The sequence below is a fragment of the Phodopus roborovskii genome, unplaced genomic scaffold (assembly GCF_943737965.1).
Source record: "Phodopus roborovskii unplaced genomic scaffold, PHOROB, whole genome shotgun sequence".
Classification (NCBI taxonomy): domain Eukaryota; kingdom Metazoa; phylum Chordata; class Mammalia; order Rodentia; family Cricetidae; genus Phodopus; species Phodopus roborovskii.
In genome coordinates this window covers 56,962-83,427 of record NW_026125474.1, presented here as the reverse complement: position 1 = coordinate 83,427, position 26,466 = coordinate 56,962, and the positions used below count along the sequence as shown (strand labels likewise).

At 41.1% G+C, this 26,466-nt stretch overlaps 1 protein-coding gene across 2 annotated transcripts; it reads left to right on the top strand.

Moving 5' to 3' along the window:
• The first annotated feature begins 3,450 nt into the window (after positions 1–3,450).
• Positions 3,451–25,911, top strand: LOC127215552 (C-type lectin domain family 1 member A). Of its 2 annotated transcripts, none has more exons than XM_051175958.1 (6): positions 3,451–3,760; positions 16,392–16,490; positions 17,669–17,845; positions 21,244–21,395; positions 23,463–23,529; positions 24,936–25,086. In XM_051175958.1, the coding sequence occupies exons 1-6, from the start codon at positions 3,649–3,651 to the stop codon at positions 24,947–24,949; spliced, it is 621 nt and encodes a 206-aa protein (XP_051031915.1). In that variant the 5' UTR covers positions 3,451–3,648; the 3' UTR covers positions 24,950–25,086. The 2 variants fall into 2 exon arrangements, with proteins under 2 accessions (XP_051031915.1, XP_051031914.1); XM_051175957.1 differs by having other exon boundaries at positions 3,453–3,760; positions 23,411–23,529; positions 24,936–25,911.
• The last annotated feature ends 555 nt before the right edge of the window (positions 25,912–26,466 follow it).

Sequence of the window (26,466 nt, the reverse complement as noted above, 5' to 3'; positions counted from 1 at the left end):
GTGTGACTCAGTGTGTTCACACTACAGCTTTCATGATGAGACTTCTGTGTTTGCTTGTTTTTGTTTTTCCCTTAAAATGTATCTTTTGGGGAGGGAGGTTAACAGGGCAGAGGATGGATATGAAAGGATGGAGAGATGAATGGGATTGGGATGCGTGACGTGAATCCACAAAGAATCTATAAAATGTTTTTTGTTTTTTTGTTTTTTTTTTTAAATTAAAATAGTCATGCTAGGTCTCTACTAAAAGCTCCCATTGACTTCTTTTTATACATTTACTTTTTAATTTCATTTTGAACTCCAAACAAAGTTTTCCCACCCACCCCTCCTTCCACCTCCTCTCACCTCCCCTCAGCAACCCCCTTCCCAGGCCATGCCTCCTCAAAGGTAAGGGCTCCCATGAGGAGTCAACAAAGTCTGGAACATTAAGTTTGGGCAGGACCAAGCCCTTTCTCCATGCATTAAGACTAAGCATGGTATCCCACCATAGGGAATAAGTACCAACAAGCTAGCTCATGTACAAGGGTTAGATCCTGGTCCTACTGCCAGGAAACCTTCAGATGGTCCAAGCTTCACAACTGACTCCCACATACGGGGGGGAGGGGGCTGGTTCTAGTTCGATCTCATGGAGTCTTCACAGCTGTGGTCTGGACTTCATGAGTTTCCATGAGCTTTGAGTGAGGTAACTAACCTAGACCCAGAAAGACAAACAGTATTTACCCATTCATAAATGGATGTTAGATGTAAAGCAAAGGAAAACCAGACTGTTATCCGCAACCCTAGAGAAGCTAGGTAACAAGGTGGACCCTAAGAGGGACACATGGATCACCCTAGGAACGGAAATTAGATGAGATCTCCTGGGAAAACTGGTGGGGGCTGGTAAGGGGGGGGGGAAATGAGAACATGAGGGGACAGGATGGTCTAAATTGGGAAGAGCTTGAAGTAGAAGAGCAATGAAAGAGATATCTTAATAGAGAGAGCTATTATTCAGTTAGGGAGAAACCCGGTGCTAGGGTAATTCCCAAGAATCCACAAGGAGGACCCCAGCTCAGATTCCTAGCAATAGTGGAGAGGAGCCTGAACTGGCCTACCCTTATAATCAGATTGGTGAATGAGCTCAACTATAATCATAGAGCCTTCATCCAGTAATTGATGGAACCAGATGCAGAGATTCACAACTAAGAAGCAGGCCCAGCTCCTGGAATCCAGGCGAAGAGAATGAGGAGGGAACATATGGGCATGGGAGGCCAAGATCACGATGGAGAAATCTACAGGGGCAGCTGAACCAAGCCAAACTCTCATTGACCGCTTAACATGTTTCCGAGCGAAAGCAAAACTATAATAGCAAAAGGGGCCTTTTTAATTGCCTTAAAACCTCATGTGCTCTAAGTCCCTTCATCCTTCTCGGTACCTCTGACCCCTCTACTTCTCCAGTAAGGTTGCTGGCTTCTCTTGGCCCCATCTGCATGTTTCCTTCTCAAATCTTTGTGTTTCTCTTCCGTCTCACTGAGAGTCTCACTGAGAGGGCTGCAGAGTCTTGTTTCCTAAGTCTGCACGCATTTCACCTCCTAAGCCAATGAGGCATCTTCTGCTTACTCTGTTTTCAACCATCAGCCTCTCCCTTTGCCTTCCTTGAACTTCTTGGCCCTTTGTACATTTGCCTCAACACTTACAGCAGACGAATTTTCTCCATAGGACATAAGCTCTAAAAAAGCCGGGGGTGTTTGTATCCAAAAGTCTTTGTATCTACAGCATAGCATGCTTAAAAAGTATTTTCGTTGTTGAAATAAGTATTTAAGGGACATAGTACAAATGTCAGTACGTGTGGTTAAAAATCAGCAAGGAGCTACTTGGATAACCACAACTCGACAAACAGTTCTGGTTACCGTTTTACTGTTTCATGAGAAGCATAATTAGTGGAACCCCCTCTTATGTTTCTGTTCTGTTTGTAATGTCTCTCCCACACCCTTGCCTCCCTCTTCCTCTCCCCTTATCTTCCTCCTTCCTCCCTAGCTCCCTGCCTCCTTCCCCCATCTCTCTCCCTTCCTTTTACTCTGTCTTCCCCTTTTCCAGAGTCTTTCTATAAGTGCAGACTGACTTTGAATTTGTGATCCCTGTGAATTATGGGGTTACAGATGTGCACTACCACAGCTGCTCTGTAATTTTTAACGCTCTAGCTTCTTCACGTCCTCTGCAATTCACATACCTTGACCTTCAGAGTCCTTACTGCCTCCTTCCCTCTACAGCATTCTGATACTCAGCCCAATGCAAAAGCCCTGCGACTTTTTAACTAGTTGTTATTCAATAAAGGGTTCCCATCATTACTCATCTTATATAACAGTAGGGTAACAGCATACAGTTTGAAACATATGTTAACTCACCATCTGTAGTTTCTGATGGTCTCTTATAGGTTCCGGCAGCCTTAACTCTGTTTGAACACTAGCTGGTATTTAGTGTGCTTGTCTTTGCCAGCCATTTATACCCCCCGCCTGCATAAACACACACACACACACACACACACACACACACACAGAAAGAGAGAGTGTTTAGTGCCTTGACATCACTCCGTCCATCATTTGATGGCCGCAGTGTAGCACTCAGAGGTTGCATCCCTCATCTCACCATTGAATGTGTCAACATCTTGATCCTGAAGCAGAACTATGAGAAATTATTTTTAGCATGTATGAATTATCTGCTCTTAGGGGATTCTGTTGTTGCTACACAAAAACCAGCCAAATAAGAGAATTAAAGTGCACTGATTCGGGAGGAGCTGCTGGACACTGAGACAATTTTCTCTTTTCATGTCTTGCCTTACCAAGTGTGGGCACACATTGCTAGTTGTCTTCCCCGAATTGCACAGTGGTTAGTAACAGTGCTGTAAGTTGGGACTGCTACCAGAGCAAAGGATTGCTCATGATTACAATGTGCCTGGTGTGTTACAAAATGTGAAATCAAGTCCAGATACTTTAAGAAGGAAGAGCATGAAGTTGACACCAGGAGAGACCCTTCAGAGCTAATCTGACCCTGATCAGCTTTGTGACTTCTAAAGAACCTAAAGAACGCATTTCGCCTAGATAGCTTTTCATTTCTTTGTGAGTAAAATGTAAGAACCGAATCGACTGGATTCTCTCAGGGGGCCCGCTGCTCGGACTTCCCCTGAATGATGCTTTGCACTCTGCCCTTGGAAACAGGAAGTGTCCTCTCAGTCCCCAAAGGTACAGGTGAGTAATCATCCCGTAATGCATGCTGGGTGAGAAGCTGTGTCCAGCTCTGATTATGCTTTAGTCAGAGGACCCTGAGTGCTGCTGTGGGTGGGCATGTCATCCCCACCTTGCAATCGAAAGACTTGTAAACAGATACACACATGGGTCTGAAAAAATGCAGATAGTGTAGTAACTGTTCAGGGACCGCCCAGCCAGAAAACATGCGATTTCCCCTCAGTCAGACCAACTTGGCATTCTGAGTACAAGCTCACAGGGGAGGGGCTGGGCCTCTCCATGCAGGAACTGGAGTCAGAGGCTTCCCCTGCTGCCTGCAGGGAGAGACCATTAGGAATGCCTCCCCGTGCCTGGTTTCCTGAGGTATCTGACGTTAGACACTGGGCCCGGAGCACTCTGAGCACATCTCACCCGCATCTCTGCAGGAATCAGGATGCAGGCCAAATACAGCAGCACGAGGGATATGCTCGATGAGGATGACACCACTGTAAGCCTGTATTCTGGAGCTTCTACTGTCACCAGACGTGCAGAGCCCAGGCACCAAGGTACTTACTCCTGTCTCCTAGATCACAAACAGACCAGAGCCCTGGAGAAATTCTTGAGATGAGGCACTTTTTCTAGGCATGTGCGAGGCAGAGAGAAGGAGGGAATCTTCCTGTGGCTTACACTGAGGAGTAACTGCACTTTCCATAACTTGTCTGCAGGCATGTAACATTTGAAAATGGAAATTCACACAGGGGTTTGTTTCCCTAACATTCTGTCTCTGGTTTGCAAGGAGGGGGATATGGATTTTCCGATTAGGTATAGCAGGGAAAGATGGGATTGTCTATACCTTAAAGCAACATCTGTTTCCCTTTCCTTTCTCACGGCCTGTCATTGTCCGTGCGGATTGGCACCTGTGATGTGGTTTAGAAATCTAGGTTAATAAAAATGACCTTTTGTTTTCACATTTACACTCTTGACTTTGAGAGATTTCCAAGTGGGCTAATTAAGTCGGGTATGTGTTAGAATTTGTGCATCTCAAATTGCAAGACCTTGGAGAAGTCATGTTAGCACCAGGGATTGGCTTTATCCTCTGTGATATCAAGGGCAATGGAAGGAAGCAAAGCCTCCCTAATGTGTCTCCTTAGGTCTGAAATTCTGTGATTTGTTAACTTAAATACAGAGCTCAGATTCATTTGCATCAAATTCTTAGTCCCTCACCGGACCCCAAGCCTTTTCTTTTGGTTCTGAGGTTGAACATAGGGTCTTCATCATGATAGCAACAGAACAGCACTGAGATACGGTGTAGAAACTCCTTTTAATCAGTGTGAGACAAGATCTCAGTAAGTTACCGACTGGTCTCAAACATGCAACCTTCCTCACTCTGTCTCCCCAGTAGCTGGATTATAGGCATGCACTATCATAGTCTGCCCCTTTGCTCTGTTGGTTTCAGAATATTGACATGATTGTATCTTATTTAGAAGACATTTGATCTAGCTTGTGTCGTACTAGTTTCTTTACTATTATTTGCCTTATTATAGAATAGCACTTTCCCATTCCACTTATTTTTATAATTCACACAAGTAGATGCTTGGTTGTCTTATAGCAGACATGTGACTTGGTTCTAGAGCAAAACCCCAATCCATATTACAGATAGATAGCAAGCCATGTTCAGGTTCTTATACCAAGTAATATTAATGTCTTGAGGCTTTTGTTTCATTGTTTATAAAGTATTAATGATGGGATATGGGCATTAATGTATATTCTGGGCTTGGGGTTACTTTAAGTACCTTTTGCACATTTGTTCATATTAACTTTAGCCGGGAACAGAAGCAACACAACTTCTCTACAAGGCATCTAAGAGTATAAAGAATGACAAAGGTACATACTCTAGAAATGTTTCTCTCAACATTCCATCCTTTGCAAATTCCTAGAGTGTTCTGTTTAACACTTCTGTGTCAGTCTCCATCAGTGGCACCTACTCTCTGGCTGTGTCTTCAAGACATTTATTTACTTTGCCTTGTGACCAGATCCAGCGTTTCTTCACGTCTGTGAATTGGGACACATTTTTTTTAAACTGTTCTCTCTTTTATCAAATAGCTTTCAGTGTCCCTCCTTTTCCTTTATAAAGCTGTTTCATACACCTTCTGTTTGTAAATGATTGTTCCCTGAGGCCTACTGATATGGTTGCTTGCTTTCCCACTAAACTACACAGAGAGCCATTTAAAGGGTATTGGGATTTCCAACTTCCTTGACTTGGAGCTACGAGGCTACAAGAGGCAGGGTATGGGTGATGCTTCAGGCAGGAATGGAAAGGCCTTCCTGCAGCCATCAGTCCACAGGGCCGTGGTCTCAAGAGGACCATGCACAATTTTGTTTTTCACCTTTGCCTAGAGATGGGCTAATGACCTGCATAAGAAGGAACAGTGTGTACAAGTAAGTCCCTCAAGATTAATGGGTGGAGACAGAGGTGGGGCAAGATGAAGCCCTTGGTACAACATTTGGCAGCCTCTTTGAAAGAAATAGAAATTGGAACAGTGGGAGAGAAGGTTACAAGGAAGTGGCTCAGAGTCAAACATCTGGAAAAGGTTTCCTTAGCCTGCCTGTGTGCTATGTCGATTTCATCTTGTGATATTCAAATATTTCTTAAGAAAACATATCTGATACACCTTAGCTGTACAAACAACAGTAGAGATCTTATTTCTGTTTTCTGGCAACTTCAGATTTGATATGAGGCTGTGACAAAATAGGAGAGGGCATTTTTTAACTGTTTCATTTCACTGCAGGTGTTTTGGGGATTTTAATGTTAATCATATAAAAACCAGGTTTGTCTAAAATACCAAACTGTTAAGAGAGAATATCAAGAATAAAATAAATAACCATACACACAAATTCCACACATTCAGATCAGGATGAGCAAAAGACTGCCACACAGTGACAGGTATGATAGATCTTCAGCCATGAGCTGTGAGGGAAGCTGGTTCTCAACTCAGCTTCACATATAATTACATGCTCTCTTGGAGAATGTGCAGGAGACACATGAAACCTGGTCATTTAAGGGTCTAAAGGAGACCCAGAAAGATCTGGAGAGATTGGGCATTGCATTGAGTTGGTTTTAGGATTTTCTATATTATAAAGAACCAGGAGTGGAGTGTCCAGACTTGAGGATGCTCAACAGAGACAGAATTATGAAAGGAACATGAGGGAGACTTTGAGGACCTCTGTATTCAGAGAACTGTGTGCAGTAAGTATGGCTGGGGTGCAGAGCTGAGGGGTGGCTTGAGGAGCAGGACTGGAGAGCTAAATAGTGTCTTTTAGGCCATCTGAAATGTTTTAGTTCTGTTCTGTAGTTAAAATGAAATCAGTAGGGGAAAGAAAGATACAGAGAGACAAATAATGTATTCTCAGAAGTATGTCTAAGCTATGCTGGGATGGACTGGAGCACAATCCACAGAGCCAATGCCTCCAGTACTCTAGGTAGAGGTAAGAATCCTCAACTGAGGAAGAAGAGTTAGAAGGAGGAGGAGAGAGCAATTGGATGGATACTGAAGACAGGAGCTTCAAGGTTTGGGTTGGGTTACCTGTGAGGAGACAGGAACGAGATGTCAGTCTACTGTCAGATGTGGTGTGGGAGGTGTTGTCATGACCTGAAATAGAAACTACAGGAAGAACCATAGGGTGAGGGATTCAGCCTGAGTCCAAAGGTCTGCAAGTGTAATGCCTCTGGAATTGTCTAAAGACTCATATATTTGAAGAATATGGGTTCAGGGTAAAAATTTGAGCTAAATATATATGTAGTAATCAGTGGCACGATAAATGAATAAATCATTTAAGTGATATGAATAGAAATTAAACATTGATATGAGTGAATCAGATCACCAAGGGAGGGGATATATAGCCAGAAATCTAGAAAACAAAATGGACTGGAAAGGAGAGAATCCAGGGAGTATCAGCCACAGGGTCTGGAGAACAAGAAGGCTCAATGGGAGGCTAATAGGAAGGAGCAACAGAGAAGGAGGAAGCAGGACTCTGGCAGAAAGAAGCTTCTGGAACATTTGGAGAGTAAACTCAAAAAAAAAAAAAAAAAAAAAAAAAAGGTGGGAAGCTGATGGCAAGCAATCTTGGAATGTTAACAATAACAAACACCGTAGATCAGTGGAGACGACACAGCTTATTGTCTCAACAATGAGAAAAATGGAAGCTTATTTATCATCTTAATTGTCGATTTTTAAAGGCTGGAACTCCCCACGTAGCCGAGAATGGTTCTGAACTTAAAAACTCATCCTGTCTCAGCCCCACAAGAGGTGGGGTCACTGCCGTGTGCCACCATGCTGGTCAGGCTATTGGTTTATTCTATAGCAGTATGTCAGAAATGGGCTGACGAAGAAGCAGACCTATCTGTGGTTTGCCCCATTTTTCTTTTCTTTAAAGAAATATAGTATGTTATTGCAAGGTACCACAAGATTGAGTGAGGACATTTTTAATTTAATTTAATTTTTAAGGGAGAGATTCTAGCCACACTGTAAATTTAAAAGAAGCCATTGATGGCCGGCCATTCACCTGAACAACATCAAGGGTAGGGAGATGATCTCGAAGAAGGACCAAGATTCCTATTGAAGTGGGAATGCTATTCTACCAAAAGGATAAGGAAAAAACACTTTTATTAATGATACTTTGAAAAACACATTTAAAAAATCAATACCAGGTCTGCATTGCCCTGCCCTTATTATTGCAATATTGTCACACATTTTCTGGCTTTTTAGTTTCATTTTAACATATCTGCATTGAAGCAGCAAGACACAATCACATTTGCATGATCTCATACATCTTTTAGGCATACCCACTAAATATTAAACACCATAGTAGCCACTGGGGAATTTTTTTTTTTTAATTTTTGAGGCAATTGAAACTACAGAATAATCAAAATCAACAGTTAAAAGAAAAGTAGTGACCTTAGTGTTGTTGAAGACACATTGGAGACCACAGAAAGACTCTTTGCTTTGTGCATCCTAAAAGAAGCTGTGAGTTTTCCCAGTTAGAGCATTGGTTTTCTACTCTATGGATGACAGTATGGAGGTGACATTAGAAAGAAACAACTAGCCTGGTACAAAATGTCAGGTAAATAAGAATTTGGAAGAAAACTATTGGTACTAATTTTGGATTAGGATTTAGACCAGCATAAATTGGCTTTGAGAATCATGACAAAACTTGTTACAAAGGGTTACAGCTGAAAATGGGAAGTCCTCAGAGGAAGAAATGGATGCAGAGAATTTAGGGAAGGAATAGAGGTTTAAAAACAGAACCAGTAGTCTGGAGCCATTGCTAATGTATTTTATTTAAAAATGATTTGGTGGAAAGCACTTTTTTTCTGTAAAGAAAAACAAGGTATGATTATATTCGTATTTTACAAAGTAAATCTTTTTGGAAGAATGGAGAAGTATGACTTATAATCCTAGCTGTGATAGTTTATAATGTAGAAATGAGAAGTCACAAACCCTCAGACACTGGGGTCTTTATGTAATTCCAAATTGAATTTCCATACAAGGTTAAATATTAATGTATGAAGTTGGAAGGACAGTTATGGTTGGCAGTGTTCAGTGGTTTGTACCTCAGGCACCATCATTGTTCTCTGCACACACTTGGGGTGGGAGGAACCTCCTGGACAACCATTTTCTTATCTAAATAAGGATTTAGTGCAATTATACACTTGAATAACTGGGAAGCCTTCCAATGAAATACAACAATATATACAAAGCCTGCACTATTATTGTGTGTTTCTCTGTGGGATAGCAAACATCCCTAGAGCAACCCTGCAAAACAGAATAATAATCCCTTCTAGAGAGTGTTCCTGAAAATAGATGAGGCGATTCATCTAAGACGTTTATCTTGGCAATTTAAATTTTTTGGCAGCCACCATTAATAGTTTTTGTTTATTTGCTTGTTTATTGAGGCAGGGTTTTGCTGTGTCTCCCAAGCTGCCACTGAGCTCTCCACCTAGCCTCTGTAGGCCACAAACTACAACAATCCTCTCGCCCCAATTTCCTACGATTGAGAAGAGAAGCATATGCCACCATGCCTGGCTTAATAATTTTATATTTAAACTGTATTTTGTTAACCAAATAACTTCATTAGGTTATAAAATGGACTCACTCATAGTTTACTTAAGAACGTAATGCATTTCACTACAGAATAGAACCTCTTTGATATTCTGGAATTGCTATTTGTTCTTAGATGTAAATTCTTAGGCTTGCTTCCTATCCGGGACTCTTCAGTCATCCTTATGGCTTGAATACCCAGGTAGGCCCTATGTTTGCCTTTGTAAAGTATAGGAAGGGTAGCACCATTTATATGCAGAGAGGACGAAAATAGATCTATAAGACTAATTGCCTCTCTGTTGTTATTTAACACACACACAAAAGGGCCTTCAACCTCATAGATTCCCATGAAGTGGTCACTGTGTAAAGTGGGTGACAACAATAACTAAATAAAATAAAAAGAGGTTCCAGAAATGACAACATTTAAACTTAAAAAATATAGCCAGCAGCCAGATAGGGCTAGAAATGCTCCATCCACCCTTGAAATCCATCAAGAGTACAATAGTGTGAACGGCTCAGAAAGCAGTCTTTGCAACATTGTGCACCTCAGCAGACATGCTGACCCGTTTCCCTGGGATTCCTATTTAACCAGGAATGCTCAACGTACAGGACTAAGCACGATGAGCTCACCCAGCTCTGCCACAAGTACCCAGCACGGCCTTGTAGAAACTGCTGAAGTTAAGTTCTGCTTCTTTCCCTGCTTTCAAGATCCCTTGTCCTTCAGGGCTCTGCTTGTGGGCTTCATGTAGTGAAGTCTGTTTCATTTCCGGTGTGCTCTCTTCTCCGTTTGTGGGAGTGTGGAGGTTTCCTCTGCTGCCCGGTGAAGAATAACTAATCATGTATGACAATACTCTTCATCTGCCAAGTTTCATGGAACAACAAAGGGGTTTGTCAAAACTCGACAATGGCACTCCAGGTTTTTATAGCATAGCAGTGTCAAGGGACACAGGAAGGTTGCATTCTCTTCTCTGTATCTCTGCATTCCTGGTGGGTGATGTGTATATCAGTGTTTGGCCCATCCACATCTCTTTCTAAACATGCCTCACAAGAGAGCATAGGGATTCTTCTCTAAAACCCCAAACTACAAGAAAGGCAAACCCAAATTAAGCACCTCCCAGGCAGCTGATTCTTGTGGAAAAAAAAATTCTTTTTAAGAAGGAAGTGGTCCCTAGAGAGAAGTTTTGCCACAGCTTGGAAAATTTGGGCCAGAGTTCAGAAACTTTAGACTCACAGCAAGAAGCAAAACAGCCAGAAGGGAAAACAACATCCAGAAAAAAAAGTGGAACTGGAAAGTTTATTGCCATTCCATCTTCCATCATGGGGATTTGGTTGCAGACACGGGCAGATTGAACACGGGGAAATGAGGGAGAGTTCAGTCTGAGGGCCGCAAGGACGCACAGAAGGGTTCTGTGAGTGGAGCATCGGAGGGGCAGCAGGTCACTTGAGAAAGGAAGAGCAGGGCAGGGTATGACAAGAAAGAGTGTATTCTGGGATTTTTTGTCTCAATTGCAATAAAGCTACTGCAAGTCATTAAATCAGGTGGAGCATAATGAAATTGCTATAATCTACAAAAAGCCCTTTAAATTTCTTCTAAATAGAATGTGAACTATCTATTGAGATGGTTGTTAAGAAACATAAGTTACATTTTAAAATACAAAATAGAATAACCCATGTATCTCCTGTTTGAGTTTTGATTTATTTTCCTTATTCCATATAAATTCAGGAGGACAGGAATCATATTTTCTGTCTCCACACTGTCTTTATTGATCTACTTTGGCAACAGTGGATAGCTCACACCATGTGCCTAAAATATATACGATGCCTCGATGACAACTCGGGAAGGAAGTTATTCTTTCTTTCTATTTTGATTTTATTGAAAATAGATTTGACAGGGTATGGTGGCACTTGAGAGGCAGAGGCAGAAGCAGAGGCAGAGGCAGGCAGATCTTTTTGAGTTTGAAGTCAGCATTGCCTGCAAAGCAAGTTCCAGGACAGCTAGGGCTGTTACAAGGAAACTTTGTCTCAAAAAAAAAAAAAAAAAAAAAAAAAAAAAAAAAAAAAAAAGAAAGAAAGAAAGAAAGAAGAAAATAGATCTTTCTTATACTGATTACAATTGTCTCTCCTCCAACTCCTCTGAGAGCCTTTCTCTCTACCCTCCCATATGAATCCACACCCTCTCTGTCTCTCAGAAAACAAACATGCATCTAAATAATAATGGTAAAATAAAATAAAACAAGAAAAACCAGAAACAAACAAATTGGAATAGGAAATACCAAATGTGAGAATAGAATCCAAAGAAAAAGTACAAGAAACATCCATAGACAACATATATTCACAGACACAGGAATCACATAAAAACACAGAGCTGGAAAGCTGTAATGTATATGCAAAGAACCTGTAAACTAAGTAATAGTAGTTAATAATTATAATGTAGTTATAATTATAATAAACAAAATAAATGCTGTAACTAAACATTATGAGACAATGAACTCCCAAAGTAGCCATTAAGTTCACTTTGTGTTGGCAACTACTTCTGAGCATGGGGCCTGATCTTAAGAGTGGTTTGCTTTCCCAATGAGATTCCACTGTAGAAAACTAACTTTTCATTTGCAAATGATTATCAATTGGAGACAACTTCTGGGTTAAGTACTGAGAGAAGCAGCTCCCAACAGGTCAGAGAAACTGGAGAGGAAATGAGGAGTCAGAGAACTGCTGGACAGACACACACTCTAGGCACACACACACACACAGTTTATCTGAGGGTAAAGCTTGAGTCTTCATTTTATTTTATTTTTTCTTCAGCTCTTAACACTTTTATGCCTCCCAAGACAAGGATTTCTATGCAAGAAAAGATTATATCACAACTACAAGTTACATACTTTCCAAAACAAATTAAAATTTTTAAATAGGAAGAAATTATATTATGATCACGTTATCTTTTTCTTAAAAGCCCAGAAATAAACACTTCTCTTTGAGTTAATTTTTAAATCATAACATCTTCACCCCAAAGCAAGGATTCTTTAATAATTGATTAATAAAGTTTTAAGCAAAACAAATATATTTCAACAAGTTCCTTTTTTGTTTTGGCAGGCAGCTGTTTGCAGTTTCAATGTAGCAGATTCCTATCCTATTTCTACCCTACAAATACTTTAAATAAGTGTTCTAGCTAGCCAATTATTTTTCTTTACAGATAATAAGGTCTTTTAATTTCCTTTCACAACTTTGTTTTCTCAAGGTGCACATCTAAACCTATTATTAATTCTGTAAACTACATGACCAGGGAACTCAGGCCTAATCTTGGGTGTAGGGATGTAATTGGTTTCTTTGATCATTAGCCTTTGATCAACAGGCAGAATTCATTGGTCTATAATGCATGAAATGTCCTTATTTTCCATCATCTGAAAAATCTTACATCTAACAAAGGGGAAGGTGGCTGCCAGTCTATTTTTGCCATATTTGTATCTTTTATTGGAGCAATTACAAGAATAACCTAAACCATTTTCCTAATCATCTCCACTGTCTTAGCCATCTTTATCTTTTAGGCTGACTCAGAAAGTTCAATTAAATCATTGACTGGACTAAGCATCATTGCTCTTATAAAAATCATCCTCATTATGATTATTGCAAATTGCTCAGTGAAGAGTGGGATTTTCCCATGGAAATATCACACTATATGAGATACAGGGGATCCTTTCACAACGTAATGAAAGGAATTACTGTATTAAACACAGCAGGAGTGTGACATCAGCAAGCAGGAGGAGGCCTAACAGAAGCAAGGGGCACTCTGGAAACAATCATCCCAGGGCTTTGCCTCTCTAGGATGCACCCATCACAGCTTTGCTATCTGGTGGGTTATATTCCACAGGTTCCATTGCTGACTGTAGCTCCTCTGACATGGCCACTGAGAGTTAAGCATGGGGGATATGTATCCACTTGTCAGCTCAGTGCTGGAATCCCATTGGGTGCAGACCCATACAGGCCCTGTGCACGCAGCCACAGTCTGGGAGTTCATATGTGCATTGGTCCAGCAGTGTTTAGAATTCCTTATTTCCTTGGTGTCCTCCATCCCCTCAGGCTCTTACGCTCTTTCTGCCTCCTCTCCTGTAAGGTTCCCTGAACCCTGGAGGAGGGATTTGATGGAGGCATCCCATTTAGAACTGACTCTTCCAAGATCTCTCATTCTCTGCGCTGTGGATCTCTGTATTTGTTCCTGTCTGTTGCAGGAAGAAGATTCTCTGATGATGGCTGAGCAAGGCACAGATCTATGAGTATAGCAGGATGTCATTAGGAGTCATTTTATTGTGTGTCCCTTTAGCAGAAAAGTAGTATTTAGCTTTGCCCTCGATCTCTGACCTATCTAGTCTCAGGTTCTTAGCCATCTGAGCATTGTTGGGGTTCTAACTTATGAAGTGGGCTTTAAAGCCAGTCAGATATTGGTTGGTTACTATCACAGCTCTGGGCCATAATTGCACCAGTGAATCTTGTAGATTCATCATTGTAGATCAAAGGGTTTTTAACCGGGCTATTGGTGTTTACCTTTGTCCTTTGTTACACTGAAGAACACATTCCAGTACCATGGACACTAGTCAGTAGGGGTGAAGGCTTTAGGTTGGCCTTTTCATTCAAATTTTCTGTGTTCAGCAGAGTTGTGTAGGCATTGTCTTCAGCAATAGGGCCTTACCATCAGTTGCAGAGAATAACCAATATTCTTAGCAATAGCCTGGGTTGTTTGGGGGACATTCACAGGGCCAATAACTTTACCAGATAAGATCCATTCCTGGTACGGGAAGCTTCATTTGGTGACTAGAGATGTCCAATGGGGCTCCATGGCCCCATTATGTGGTGATTTCATTTAGATTGCTTTCATGTGTATATATACTTTAGGAAGTTTCTATTATATTAAGTTTCCATGTGACCCCTCAAATGGCACTTATTTTTAACTGTCCCTCCCTGTATTCTCGCCTCTGCCCCCTCTTCCCACACCATCCCCATTTGACCATTCTTTTCCAGGCCCCCCACCTTGTCTATACCTATTTATTCCATTTCTCTTTCCTAGGGAGATTCATTCCTCCCATCTAGCTCCTTAGTTCATACCCAACTTCTTTGGTTATATGGATTGTAGCTTTCAGTTTTGTGAGATCCTAAATATCTTAGTGCCTGATCTTAGTGCCTGTACTAATGGTGTTGTGTTAAGTAAGTCTTTCCTTGTGCCAATGAGTTCAAGACTATTTCTTACTTTTTCTTCTATCAGATTTAGTGTATCCAGCCTTATGTTGAGTTCTTTGACCTGGTTGGAGTGGAGTAGATTTTTGTGCAAAGTGATAAGTATGGATCCATTTGGATTCTTCTACATGTAGCTGTCCAGTTTGACTAGCACCATTTGTTAAAGATGCTGTCTTTTTTTTTCCAGTGTGTATTTCTGACTTTATAAAATCACATGTCCACAGGTGTGTCAATTTATATCTGGGTCTTCAACGTGTGTGTGTGTGTGTGTGTGTGTGTGTGTGTGTGTGTGTTTGGGTGCACTGTTCTGAAAACAGCTGTTAAGTCCATTTTGTTTATGACATCATTTATCATCATCATTTTTTGGTTGTTTAGTTTTGTCTGAATGTCTTGTCTACTGGCAAGTGCGAGGTATTAAGTCTTACACTATCAATGCATGTGGGTTAATACATTGAGACCAGGGAAGGAGGGGCCAGTCAGTGATCTGCTACAGAGCTGGGGGGTTATAATTTGAGGACAGGTTGGAAAATGAAGATGGCTTGCCTAATTCCCTGACCGGTGTAGCTGGTGGGCCTCCAGTGAGTCAGAAGTGAATTTGTATATGTTTTTTTTTTCTGTTTTAGAACCTGACTTGAATTTTTAATTAAATAGAACATGGGGAGTATAGAGTTTTCTGGTTCCACTCTGCTTTTGTTCTGTTCTAGTCACAAACCGCAGATGTTATCTGCACTGGAGGAGAATTCAAATCTGTCAGCTGCCTTTGGTCATAACCCAAATAGATGATTTCACCTGGTGACAGGTTTCCTTGTGGCACTGTGGCTACTTTACTGGGAAAAAAAGTTAAGAGGATGCTGTTCCTAGTGTTCCTTTCTCTGTTTTCATTTATTGTTTAACTTATGTGAACTTTACAATACTTACATTTGAGAGATGATGGTCATGGTCCTTTATAATTTAGTTTGGGGAAGATATAAATCCAGTAAATGACTATGTAACATTCTTACAAGTTAGGACTCTCATATAAGAATCCCCCCCCCAAGAAATAATAAACCATCATTTCTGGTGATGAATGTTTATTTTATTTTCCTAAAGATACATAGGTGGAACACTGGAGTCAGGGCATATTTTGCAAAATTAAGAACAAATTAATTGCATAGATTTCCTGATGAAGTAAAAAGTTGCTCCTTGGTAAGGTTTGGGGTTCTTAGGTTTTGAGTTTTTGTTAATACCAGTTAATCTCTAACTCTAATGCAGTTAAAGATGACTTTGAACTCCTGAGACCCCCTCTCTGTCCCTACGATGCTGGGATTATAGGTGTCTACCATTATGCCCAGTCTCATGTTAGACATATGTAAGAGTTTTTTACACTCACACACGCATCGTCCTTCCTTCCTTCCTTCCTTCCTTCCTTCCTTCCTTTTTTTCTATGTTTGTTTGTTTGCTTGTTTTGAAACAGGGTCTCACAATATAACCCTGGCAGGCCTACCTTTTGCTATGTAGATGAAGCTGGCCTCTAACTCAGAGATCTTCCTACCTCTGCCTTCTGAGTGCTTGAATTAAAGAAAGGTATGCCTCTCCACAACTGGTCTCCACAGTCAGAATTTTGACAAGCACAAGGTTCTAAAAACAACCATTTAAATGTCATTGTAATGCATAATGTGACTCTGTGTGGTGGCCTCTGGGAGACATCAGAGGGGTTGGGCTTATGAAAGACCTAGATATAAAAATAAGGCTTAAGTGGGTTTTGTGGCCATGAATCTGAGGACAGAGGGTAAAGTCCTGACTGCCTTCAATTGGCATGTAGAAGGTCCCCCAACCTCTGTGTCTTTAATCCAAGAGAAAGAAAAGGCCACCTTTAGTTTCTTTTTGTTCCCTGCAGAGAATGAGACTCCCTCTTCAGTTTGGCGTCCCGTGGCCCTGACCCTGCTGACCTTGTGTGTGGTGCTTCTCATCGGCCTGGCCGCCCTGGGCCTTGTGTGTAAGTCTGTGCTTGACCCTGCAGGAGGTCCCTAATCCCTTGGTCTGTCCAGGAGGAGAAACTCTTGCTATGAGTGTCTTAAAACCCTAACTCTGGAGCCATGTCCTCTTTCTGAAGGCAACTGTTTAAACGACTAGGAATTGGTGTGTTGAAATCCAGCAAGCATTTTCCAGTTAGAAGGAAACATCCTGTTAGACAAGCATTGTATCCATTTACATGTGAGTACATAAATCACCACTGTAGAGAGTCTGCACCGTTTCTCTCTCTCCCCTGCTCCACTGGTGCAAGTCCTGGTATCTGCTGTGATTACAGGTGTTACAGTGGACTGGTGCAGGGTTAGGGTTTCTGTACACATCCACCATTTGCACAAGGAGCAGAGAAGCATGCTAAGTCACTGTATTTATCAAAAAGGCTGGGAAATGATACCGTTATTATTATTATTTTTACAAAAAGGGAGGGTCAAACAAGGAAGATTGCATGTATAAAACATTTAAAAGCAGCAATGGTGTGTTCTCGATCTACTCGGTAAGAATGTACAGCCCCTTCTTGAACTGCTGAAGGTGACCCAGGCAAAAGCTATACAGGGAAGCAGATCAGGGGGTCATATACTGAGTTTCTCTGAAGCAAAAGTTAAATTTACAAACTTAAATTTAAGAATTTAAAAAGTCCTATTACTTCTCTCTCTACTCCCAAATTTCCATCACTCCGATACAACACTATGTTGCAATCGCCTTTTTTCTTCGGAAAGTAAAGTGACTCATGTGACTCATGACAGATTCCTCTAGATTTAGAAAACTGAAGTTCAAACTTGTGTTGAATTTTTTTTTTTTAGTTGAGTGGCACTAAAGACTTCACTTGTCCTCACAGACCCTAACTACAAATGTACAAAAATATGGAAATCAGGTATGACCATTTTAATAATGGAGTGAATAATGGATGGTGCCAGTCTTCCATTATTCAATATAATAAGTAGTCAATAGATGAGTAGATTTACAGTTTTCCAACAGAGGTGGATGTACAAATTTGCCTGAGATGATGCAATTAACTACGCCCTTGGAAATAGCAACGTGAGCTCTCAGCACTAAGACATTAAATTATATACTTTATTGCCTCCCCCATGTGTAGAAAACAGATACAGGTAAATGAGCTGTCCAGTCTGACTTGATCACACGACTTAGTTTTTCAGTTCTACCAGCTCTCCAATACCCAGCAAGAGAACATCGCTGAACAGGAGGAAAGACTGGGAAACTTGTCCCGACAACTGCAGTCCCTCCAGAGCCAGAACAGGAGACTCACAGACACTCTGCAGCATGTAGCTGTCAAACTGTGTCGCGAACTTTACAATAAAAGTGGAGGTGAGCAAGATCCTGACTCTCAGACCATGCAAATTGTTCTATCTGGACTTGAATTATCCTTCTGGGTAACTATAACCATGTACTTTTAGAAGTACTTTTCCTGCCACGGCAGCAAACAGTTTGAGCTACCTAATCATGATCAGACATTGGGTTATAACTGCTTATACACACCTGTGTCCCCATACAGGAAGGGATTCTTCAAATTTCAGCCATTCAAACAGGAAAAATAGTTAACTTAGAATGACCTAAACAACACTGTCAGCAACTAATACAGGGATGTGCCTTAATCATGTCGGCAGACGCAAACCCAACACAATGAAAGTGTTGGGGATGTTCTAACTTTAATTTTCATTTTTTTTAAAAGACTCATGCAGGGGTTAGTTTCAAAATTCAGAGACCTTGAAGTAAATCATGGTTGTTTTAGTTCACGATGCCTTGTTTGTCTGTTCAAAAATATGAATCTTACAAAACAACAAAGGTAATGAAAAGGACTGTAATGGCCAAACCAAGATCATCACTGATGACAACTGCAAACATCACCCCAGTGCCCCACCCACCCCGCGACCCACTCTGTCTTACTCTTCTCCCTTCTTGAAGGTTTCCTCCTAGTACGTTGTATCCAAGTCAGCCCCCTCCTCTGCCCTCTCCACTGCACAAGCAGAGGCGGCAACCTACATTTTGCAGTCCTCGTTGGTTTCTCTTTTAGAAACTCTAAAATACCACAGTTTCATCACCATCCCTCCCCACACCACTTCCCCTTAAGCACAAAATGAGTGAATGATTTTTCCTGGTACACAGTGTCTCAAGGTGCACTTCTTTAAGCGGTTACTTTCCACAGGACTAGTGACCTCATTTACCGTAATTCTCTCTCTTCTGCTTCTCTGCCAGCCCAGTGGACTTTTTTCTTTTTCTTTTTTTTTTTTTAGGATTCTACATTATGAAAAAGTTAATCGAGGTACCTCTGAAAACAATGGATACTGGAATTCTCATGTAGCTCTTACAAAATTATGCAAATAAGTCATACCCAGTTTAAATGCAAGTTGATAGGAATGAATGCTCTGTGAGGAGTTCAATATGCAAGAAAAATAGTCTGGCTCACAGATATAGATTGACTAATATCCTATGTGCTCAAAACCTAGTGAAAATAAACAACAGAAAGTGACCACATATTTTTGGATTATAGGGTTTCCATGTGCCATAAAACTGACTGTCTCAACCAGGCAGTGGTGGCACACACCTTTAATCCCAGTAGTCAGGAGGCAGAGGCACAAAGATCTCTGTGAGTTCAAGACCTACCTCGTCTTCAGTGAGTTATAGGATGTCCAGGGCTACACACGGAGACCCTGTCTTAAAATAAACAAACAAACAAAAAAAAATAATTGACTTGCCCGAGAGAGATGCCTTGCTGTACATTCTTGATACATTGACCATGTTGTTGCGATTGGCACATGAAGCCTTCTACATAGACAGGGACTTTGTAGGAGGAGCTTGCTGGGAGCACTCACGGTGAGCTTGGGAATTCTATGGCCATATGGTTTCACTAGTACACTACACACTGTGAACAAAACATCTGAAAGCCATGCATTTTTATGGCGAGCATTCATCTAGCTGATCGAAAGCATGCATTTCCCCTGAAACATGCTTATGTATACGTGCTTGTACTTATAGTATTCCTGTGTGTGCCGGGTCCTGGGGAAACTTTTTAAAAGCACTTTTAAAAGTTATTTGTTTTAGATTTGTTTTATTTTTATGTGCATGAGCATTTTGTCTGCATGTATGTGTATGCACCAGGTGCATGCCTGGTGCTCTTAGGGTGTCAAAAGGTCCTCTAGAACTGGAGTCACAGGTGGTTCTGGGCCACTGTGAGGGTGCTGAGAATTGAGCCTGGGTTCTCTAAAAGAGCAACCAGTGCTATGAACACTGAACCATCACTCTAGCCCCTTACTGTTACTTTTCCAGTTACCTAAGTAGTGTTAAATTCTAAGTCAGATGTAATGGTGTAGGTCTCTTTCTGTCTTTAGTTCCATGCTATCATTTCTTGTTTCACACAACAGTTTCAGACTTTAGTCCCTCTCCTTTCTACCTGATTATCTCTTCTATGAAATCATTGCTTTCATTCCCACAAGTGAATGAAAACATACAGTATTTGTCTTTCTGTGATTGTTTCTTTCCACTTAGCACAATATTATCTAGGTCTATGAACTTGCATGGAAATAGACATAATTTCTTTATATCACAATAGCTGAGTAGTACCCATTGCATATATATGCTTTACTTTCTTATCCAGTCTTCAGCTCATGGACATTTTGGCCTAGTCCATTTCTTGACTACTATGAATAGTAGTATAATAACCACGGGGGTAAAGATATATATTTAATATTATAGTTGGATTTCACTTGGATAAATGCATAATGGTCTGGTTATCAGATTACATGTTAGTCATACTTTGGACTTTTTGAGACATCTCCATATTTGTTTCCATAGTGTGTAACTAATTGACATTTTCACATACATTATATAAGAATTCTCCTTCCTATGCTTTCTTTTAAGTATTTGTTATTTTTCAGTTTTTAATTGATTGTCATTCTAATTCACAAGGATTATGTGGTATTCATTGTGGCTTTGATTTTCATTTTTGTGCTGATTTAGTCACAATTGGCAGCTTTTCATTACTGTTTGTATGTCTTTCTTTGAGGAAATGTCTCATGCATTGTTTACCCATTTTTTGTTGTTGGATTACTTGGAGGTTTTATTTTTGGGTTGAGTTTCTCACATATTCTGAATGTTTTCTCTATGTGGGTAGATTACACATATGTTCTTCCATTATGAAGGTTGTCTCTTCAAACCACTGCAGGGCAGCTTACACCACACATGTCATACTTGAAGCAGAGAAAAGGGCTTACATAAAGAGTGATATGTATGATACAGCCCGAGAACATGCCCCAGTGACCAATCTATAGCTTAGCCCCCTATTTTCGACACCTCCTACTAAAGCCATCATATTTGTCACCAATCAAGGAATCAGTCTATTAATGATATCAAAGCCCTCAGAATCCAATTACTTCACCAAAGCTCAAAACTATGCTCCCAGTGCTTATGAGCCTATGGGAGGAATTTCAAACCATTGCATAGTCACAAGAGACCCCTCATGATGGAATGTTCTGTCCACATTCTGTACAGCATAGGTACAGAAGTTTCAGCCATTCATCACCAGATGCAGTACTTCTACTTTTCACTGAATGTTCAACACCAGCTATAGATCATTCCTGGTTGCTCACTCAAATTCTTAGGTGATATATATTAGTTTTGGAAGAGCAGACACTATGTATTTCCAAAAGAGGAAACACAGCAGATCCAGGTAGAAGATAACTGACCACAGTTGTTTGTTTCCTTCCAAGAACACAGATGCAGCCCATGCCCTGAAAAATGGAAGTGGCATGGTGGCAAATGCTACCACTTCTATAAAGAGAGTAAAAGCTGGCAGGGATGTGAATATTTCTGCCTGACTGACAATGCCACCATGCTGAAGATAAGCACACAGGAAGAGCTGGTGAGTTCCCGAGCCTTGGTATTTCAAGGACTCCCCTAAAAGAACAAGGCAAGAACACTGTAAGGAGTCAGGTTTCTGACCCACAGATTTTCTCACTTGCTCACAGAGAAGCCCAAGGCATACTCCAATTACTTCAAATGACCCCTGAAATGGATAAAAGCTATGTTCTCCCCAAATACCTACTACACAAAAATATGAGAAACAGCTCAACTCCCTTTCAGTCAACAGGCAGGTAGAAAATGTCATAATTTACCTGAGATCAGGTAGAAAGATAAGAATATTGGTACAATCTAAGAAAAGTGATAATATTATGGCCTGCCTTTCCATTGTAAACATTTAAAGGCTTTTAATTAAAAAATATCCCATCAAATAATTATAGTAAGCTGTGCGCATACACACACACACACACACACACACAAACACACACACTTTCCAGAAGGTTGGCCAAGGCAAATACAAGTATAGTTACAATAGTTCATACATTTAGATGTCTCTGGAACCTCATTGACCAACAGCTTAAAAGAAGGTGACAGACCTGGAAATAGGATTTTTTTTCAGTGCTGGGGATTGAGTTCAGACCTCATGAATGCAGGGCAGACAATAATCTACCACTAAACTACATTCCAAGTCTTGTTGATACTTGCCATTTTGTTTGAGAGCCTATGGTGTCTGGCAGAGGCATTACCCCCCATTATAGGTTTAAACTCCATTTAAACTCTTTCATGTATGGGCATGCATGTATTTAGGAAGATACTAAAGTAGTAGATTTGTACATTGCTATTTTTCTTTTTTAACTGTTTAATTTTAATGGTTGCTGTCTTTTAAGTGACAGCTATCCTTTTCAGCATCTCCACAGCTACCAGCACCAACTCTTTCAAATCTACCAAGGAAACTTAACTGAAATCTTTGTCCCACTAAAGAACTCAAGAGTCAAAGGTTGAGGTAGAATCCTGTTTTGCAGAGAAGTTGAATAGCAAGCAGCTCCCCTAACTCACCTCTTAGAGTCTCCAAGAAGTCCTCTTGCTTCTTCTCACCCATCCTTACAAACCCTTCTCCACCTGGATCCTCCCTACAACTTCCTGTCAGCTAATTGCTGACTCAGCCTCCTGACTGCAGGTGCATTTAATCAAACATATTATCATTTAACCAATACTCCAGAGAATAAGCAAAAGTAACATTTTAAAAAATAGTATTCTACAGAAGTACACGGCATATTCAAAGGTCATTAATGTTAGTTATCCATCTCATATTCTGTCCTCTCCCCTGGCATCCCCACCTGCATCCCATTTAACCCTTCCTGTTCTATTTCTCTCCTTCATATCACTTGCTTTCTATCTCCTTTTGCTTGAAATCTCCCCTTGGCCGCTTACTCATTTCTTCCCTTCTGAGTATCCCAATTTCAACTCAGAGCTAGCATTCAAATATGAAATAAACACATGATGCTTGTCTCTTCATCAGAATATTGGAAAAATTGTCATATATTAGTGTATGGCTATATGTGTAGGGATGATATACATATACATATATGAAAAATTACATTTTTTCCTTCTTCCTAGTGTGGGCTTCATGTCACCCTTCTAAATCCCCTTTACTTCTTTTTACACTAAAGTATCTCCAAAATAATTTCACTTATTTCGTAAATATTTTTCCCACTTGTTTTTGTTCTGTTTTAACTCATCAATCAAGAGTAATGGCAATAACATTTAATGTTTAATTAAGTAATTAGCATTTAATTATATTTGGATACAGGGATTGAACACAAGGCTCAATGCAAGCTAGGCAAGCACTCTACCAACTGAGCCATGTCTCAGACCACCCACTTTTTTAAAATGCTGTCTCTGTATCTCTGTCTCTTTGCCTCTCTCTCTCTCTCTCTCTCTCTCTCTCTCTCTCTCTCTCTGGCCTTCTAAGAGGTCTCCATGTTATTCTTCCCGAAGCTATGTTAATCCCATTTGTCCCCGTACTCCTGGTTGAAGCATCTCAAAGCTAAACGTTTTCTTGTGTGCCTTTCACAGGATTTTGCCATGCCTCAGAGCTACTCTGAGTTTTTCTACTCTTATTGGACAGGGCTCTCCCGCAATGGCAGTGGCAAAGCCTGGCTGTGGACAGATGGGACACCGTACTCCTTTGAACTGTAAGCCTTCAGAACATTCTGTGCAAGAGGCATTTCATAAAGCAAGATGAGCAGAGCGGTTCAGCAGTAATTATGGACAACCTATTTTGTGCTGCACAGTGTGCTGGCAGGGGGATGCCCAGAGGTGCCTGTGTTGAAATGACTTAGAAAAGTGGGTGAGAGAGGGAGAGAGAGGGTCATCGCATATCAGCAGGTGCTTTCCTGCTTGATTTCAGCAGTGTCTAGGAGTCATTTTTCTGAGAAGCAGGGTAATAAGGAGGGAGAGATAATGTCTTTTGGATGAACAATTAAAGCTCTGTTAGAGCAAATTCCATTCTCTGTGTGTGGTAGAACAAGGCATAGTAATGTAATCATTTGCATTTTAATTAAGTAAGCTGAACTTTAACATTAAATTATCAGTGAACTTGGAGTGTGGTTCTGCTTTTTTTTTAAGAATAATTTTTATTGTTTTGAGTGGTAGGTTACTTCTAAGAATGAAATGGTGACTGAGTGGCTGAAAATTGAGTTCATTGACCCCATCTCTCCAGCAAAGACATCCTGGGGATATAGATCATGATCTTTGTCACCTGAGGAATGTTTTCTGTGGTTTCTGAATATACGACTTTAGAAATAAACTCTAGGAGAGCAAGGAAAGAGATACCTTAATAGAGGGAGCCACCATAGGTTTAGAGAGAAATCTGACACTAGGAAAATCTCCAGGGATCCACAAGGATGACCTCAACTAAGAATCTAAGCAATAGTGGAGAGGCTACCTTAAATGCCATTCCCCAATAATGAGATTGATGACTACCTTAAATGCCAGCATAGAGCCTTCATCCAGTAGCTGATGGAAGCAGAAGCAGAGATTCACAGCCAAGCACTGAGCTGAACTCCTGGAATCCAGTTGTAGAGAAGGGGCAGTAATGAGCAAAGGGTCAAGACAAAGCTGAGGAAGCCCACAGAAACAGCTGACCTGAGCAAGCGGGGCTCACAGACCCCAGTCTGACATCTGGGGAACCAGTATCAGACCGAAGCAGACCCCTGAATGTGGTGTCAATTGGGGAGGGTGCACTTGAGCAGTTTATGAGGCCTCTGACAGTGGAACCAGTATTTACCTCTAGTGCACTGATGGACTTTGGGAGCCCATTCCCTATGGAGGGATCCTCTCTCAGCCTAGATACATGGGGGAGGGCCTAGGTCCTGCCCCAAATGATGTGACAGACTTTGATGATCCCTCACGGAAGGCCTTACCTTCCCTGCAGAGTGGATGGGGAGGAAGGATGGGAGGCTGGTGGGGGGAATGGGAGGACAGGAGAAAGAGAGAACCGGGATTATTACGTAAAATGAGATTGTTTTCAATTTTAATAAAAATAATTTAAAAAAGAAATAAACTCTGATTAAATTGAATTGTTTTCTTTTTCTTTAAGGTTTGAGATTATAATCGATCCCACCAACCTGAGAAACAGGGACTGTATGACCATCTTCAATGGAAAGGCTTACTCAAAGGACTGCAAAGAGCTGAGAAGGTGTGCCTGTGAGCGGGTGGCAGGGAGAGTGGTACCCGAGGTGCTTCAGCAGGTGGCATGAGCCATTGAGCAGTGCGGGCCAACAGGTCAGCTTCAAATGCCAGCCAGCAAAGGGGCCGAGTCAAGTGTGGCCACCGCAAAGGACATTCAAAGCTTTGAGAAACACTGGGGCAGCTGCTGGGACCGCTGCTTGAGAGGTTCTTCTCATTCTGATTCTGCATCACCCGTAACTGAGTTCCGGGTTCTTGCACATATGTGCCTGTCAAAGGATTCTTACCCACGAACCACCAACTAGCCCCGGTAAGCAAGATAGTCGTCCTCCTTGATTTACAGAAGCCTTTCAGCTGTCTCCCTTCTCGGTGTCTGTTTTCACCCTCTTATCCATGCCTCCCTTACACTAGGAAAAGAGAGACACATAAGAAAATAGAGGCACTGATAGGAAGCCACTAACTGTGCGTGGTGATGTCCACGCAAGGACTGGCGCCTTCTGTCTCTCAGCACTTGGAAGGTAGAGACAAGACATGAAAAGTTTGAGGCCACATCAGCTACGTAGCAAGTCGGAAGCCATTGTAGGCTGTATGAGAACCAGTTCTCAAACAGAAAGAAAGAACAAGAGAGAAAAGAAAGAAGAAAGGAGAAGATCAAAGCAACACAGAGAACAGAAAAAATTGAAGAGGAGTCCCTTTTCCCAACAGGCAGTTCGAAAGAACTAGTGGCTGTCCCCCTGCTGTGGTGTTCACACAGCTAATCCATTTTGTTACCAACTGCACTTTGCCTTTCCCAGGCTCTCAGCAATGATTTCCCCTGCTATGCTGTGGCCACCTCTTCAACTGAGATGGTTCTCATTATGTCAGTCTCCATTTCATCAAGTGTGTCTCTCTCCCTAATCAATCAGATCTCCTAGGAAAGAGATGATGTCAACTCTGATCTAAGTTAGAGTTGCTGTCTCTATACTCCAACAAGGAGACTGGAGTACAGATGAAAATTATTCCCTTTACATGCATAGATAGTAGTTTGATTTCTTCCTCCATCCTGTTTGAACCGTGTTTCTACTTTTCAGGTACTGAATATTTAATAATAATAAGTGTGAAGAATGTGAAACAGATGCTGTTTTAGAACGGATTTGTGATTTCAGTGAATGCTTCGACTGCTTGTACCTTGGCAATTGGTGGGGCCACTCTGATGGTTTCACTTATGGGATATCTGAGGATAAGAAAGCGTGCAAAGCAAATCATTTTCAAGAGGATGGACTTATGATATTCTTAAAGTGAAATGATTGTGGCAAAATCATGACATTGAAGTTGGTGTTTTGAGTAACCGAGGTGTGGTAGACCACATGATTTCTAAACAGGCGTTGGAGGAGAAAGAGACTCTTGGCTAGACATGAGTTTCACTGCATGATGACATTCAAAGCCACACCAGGGGTCATTGC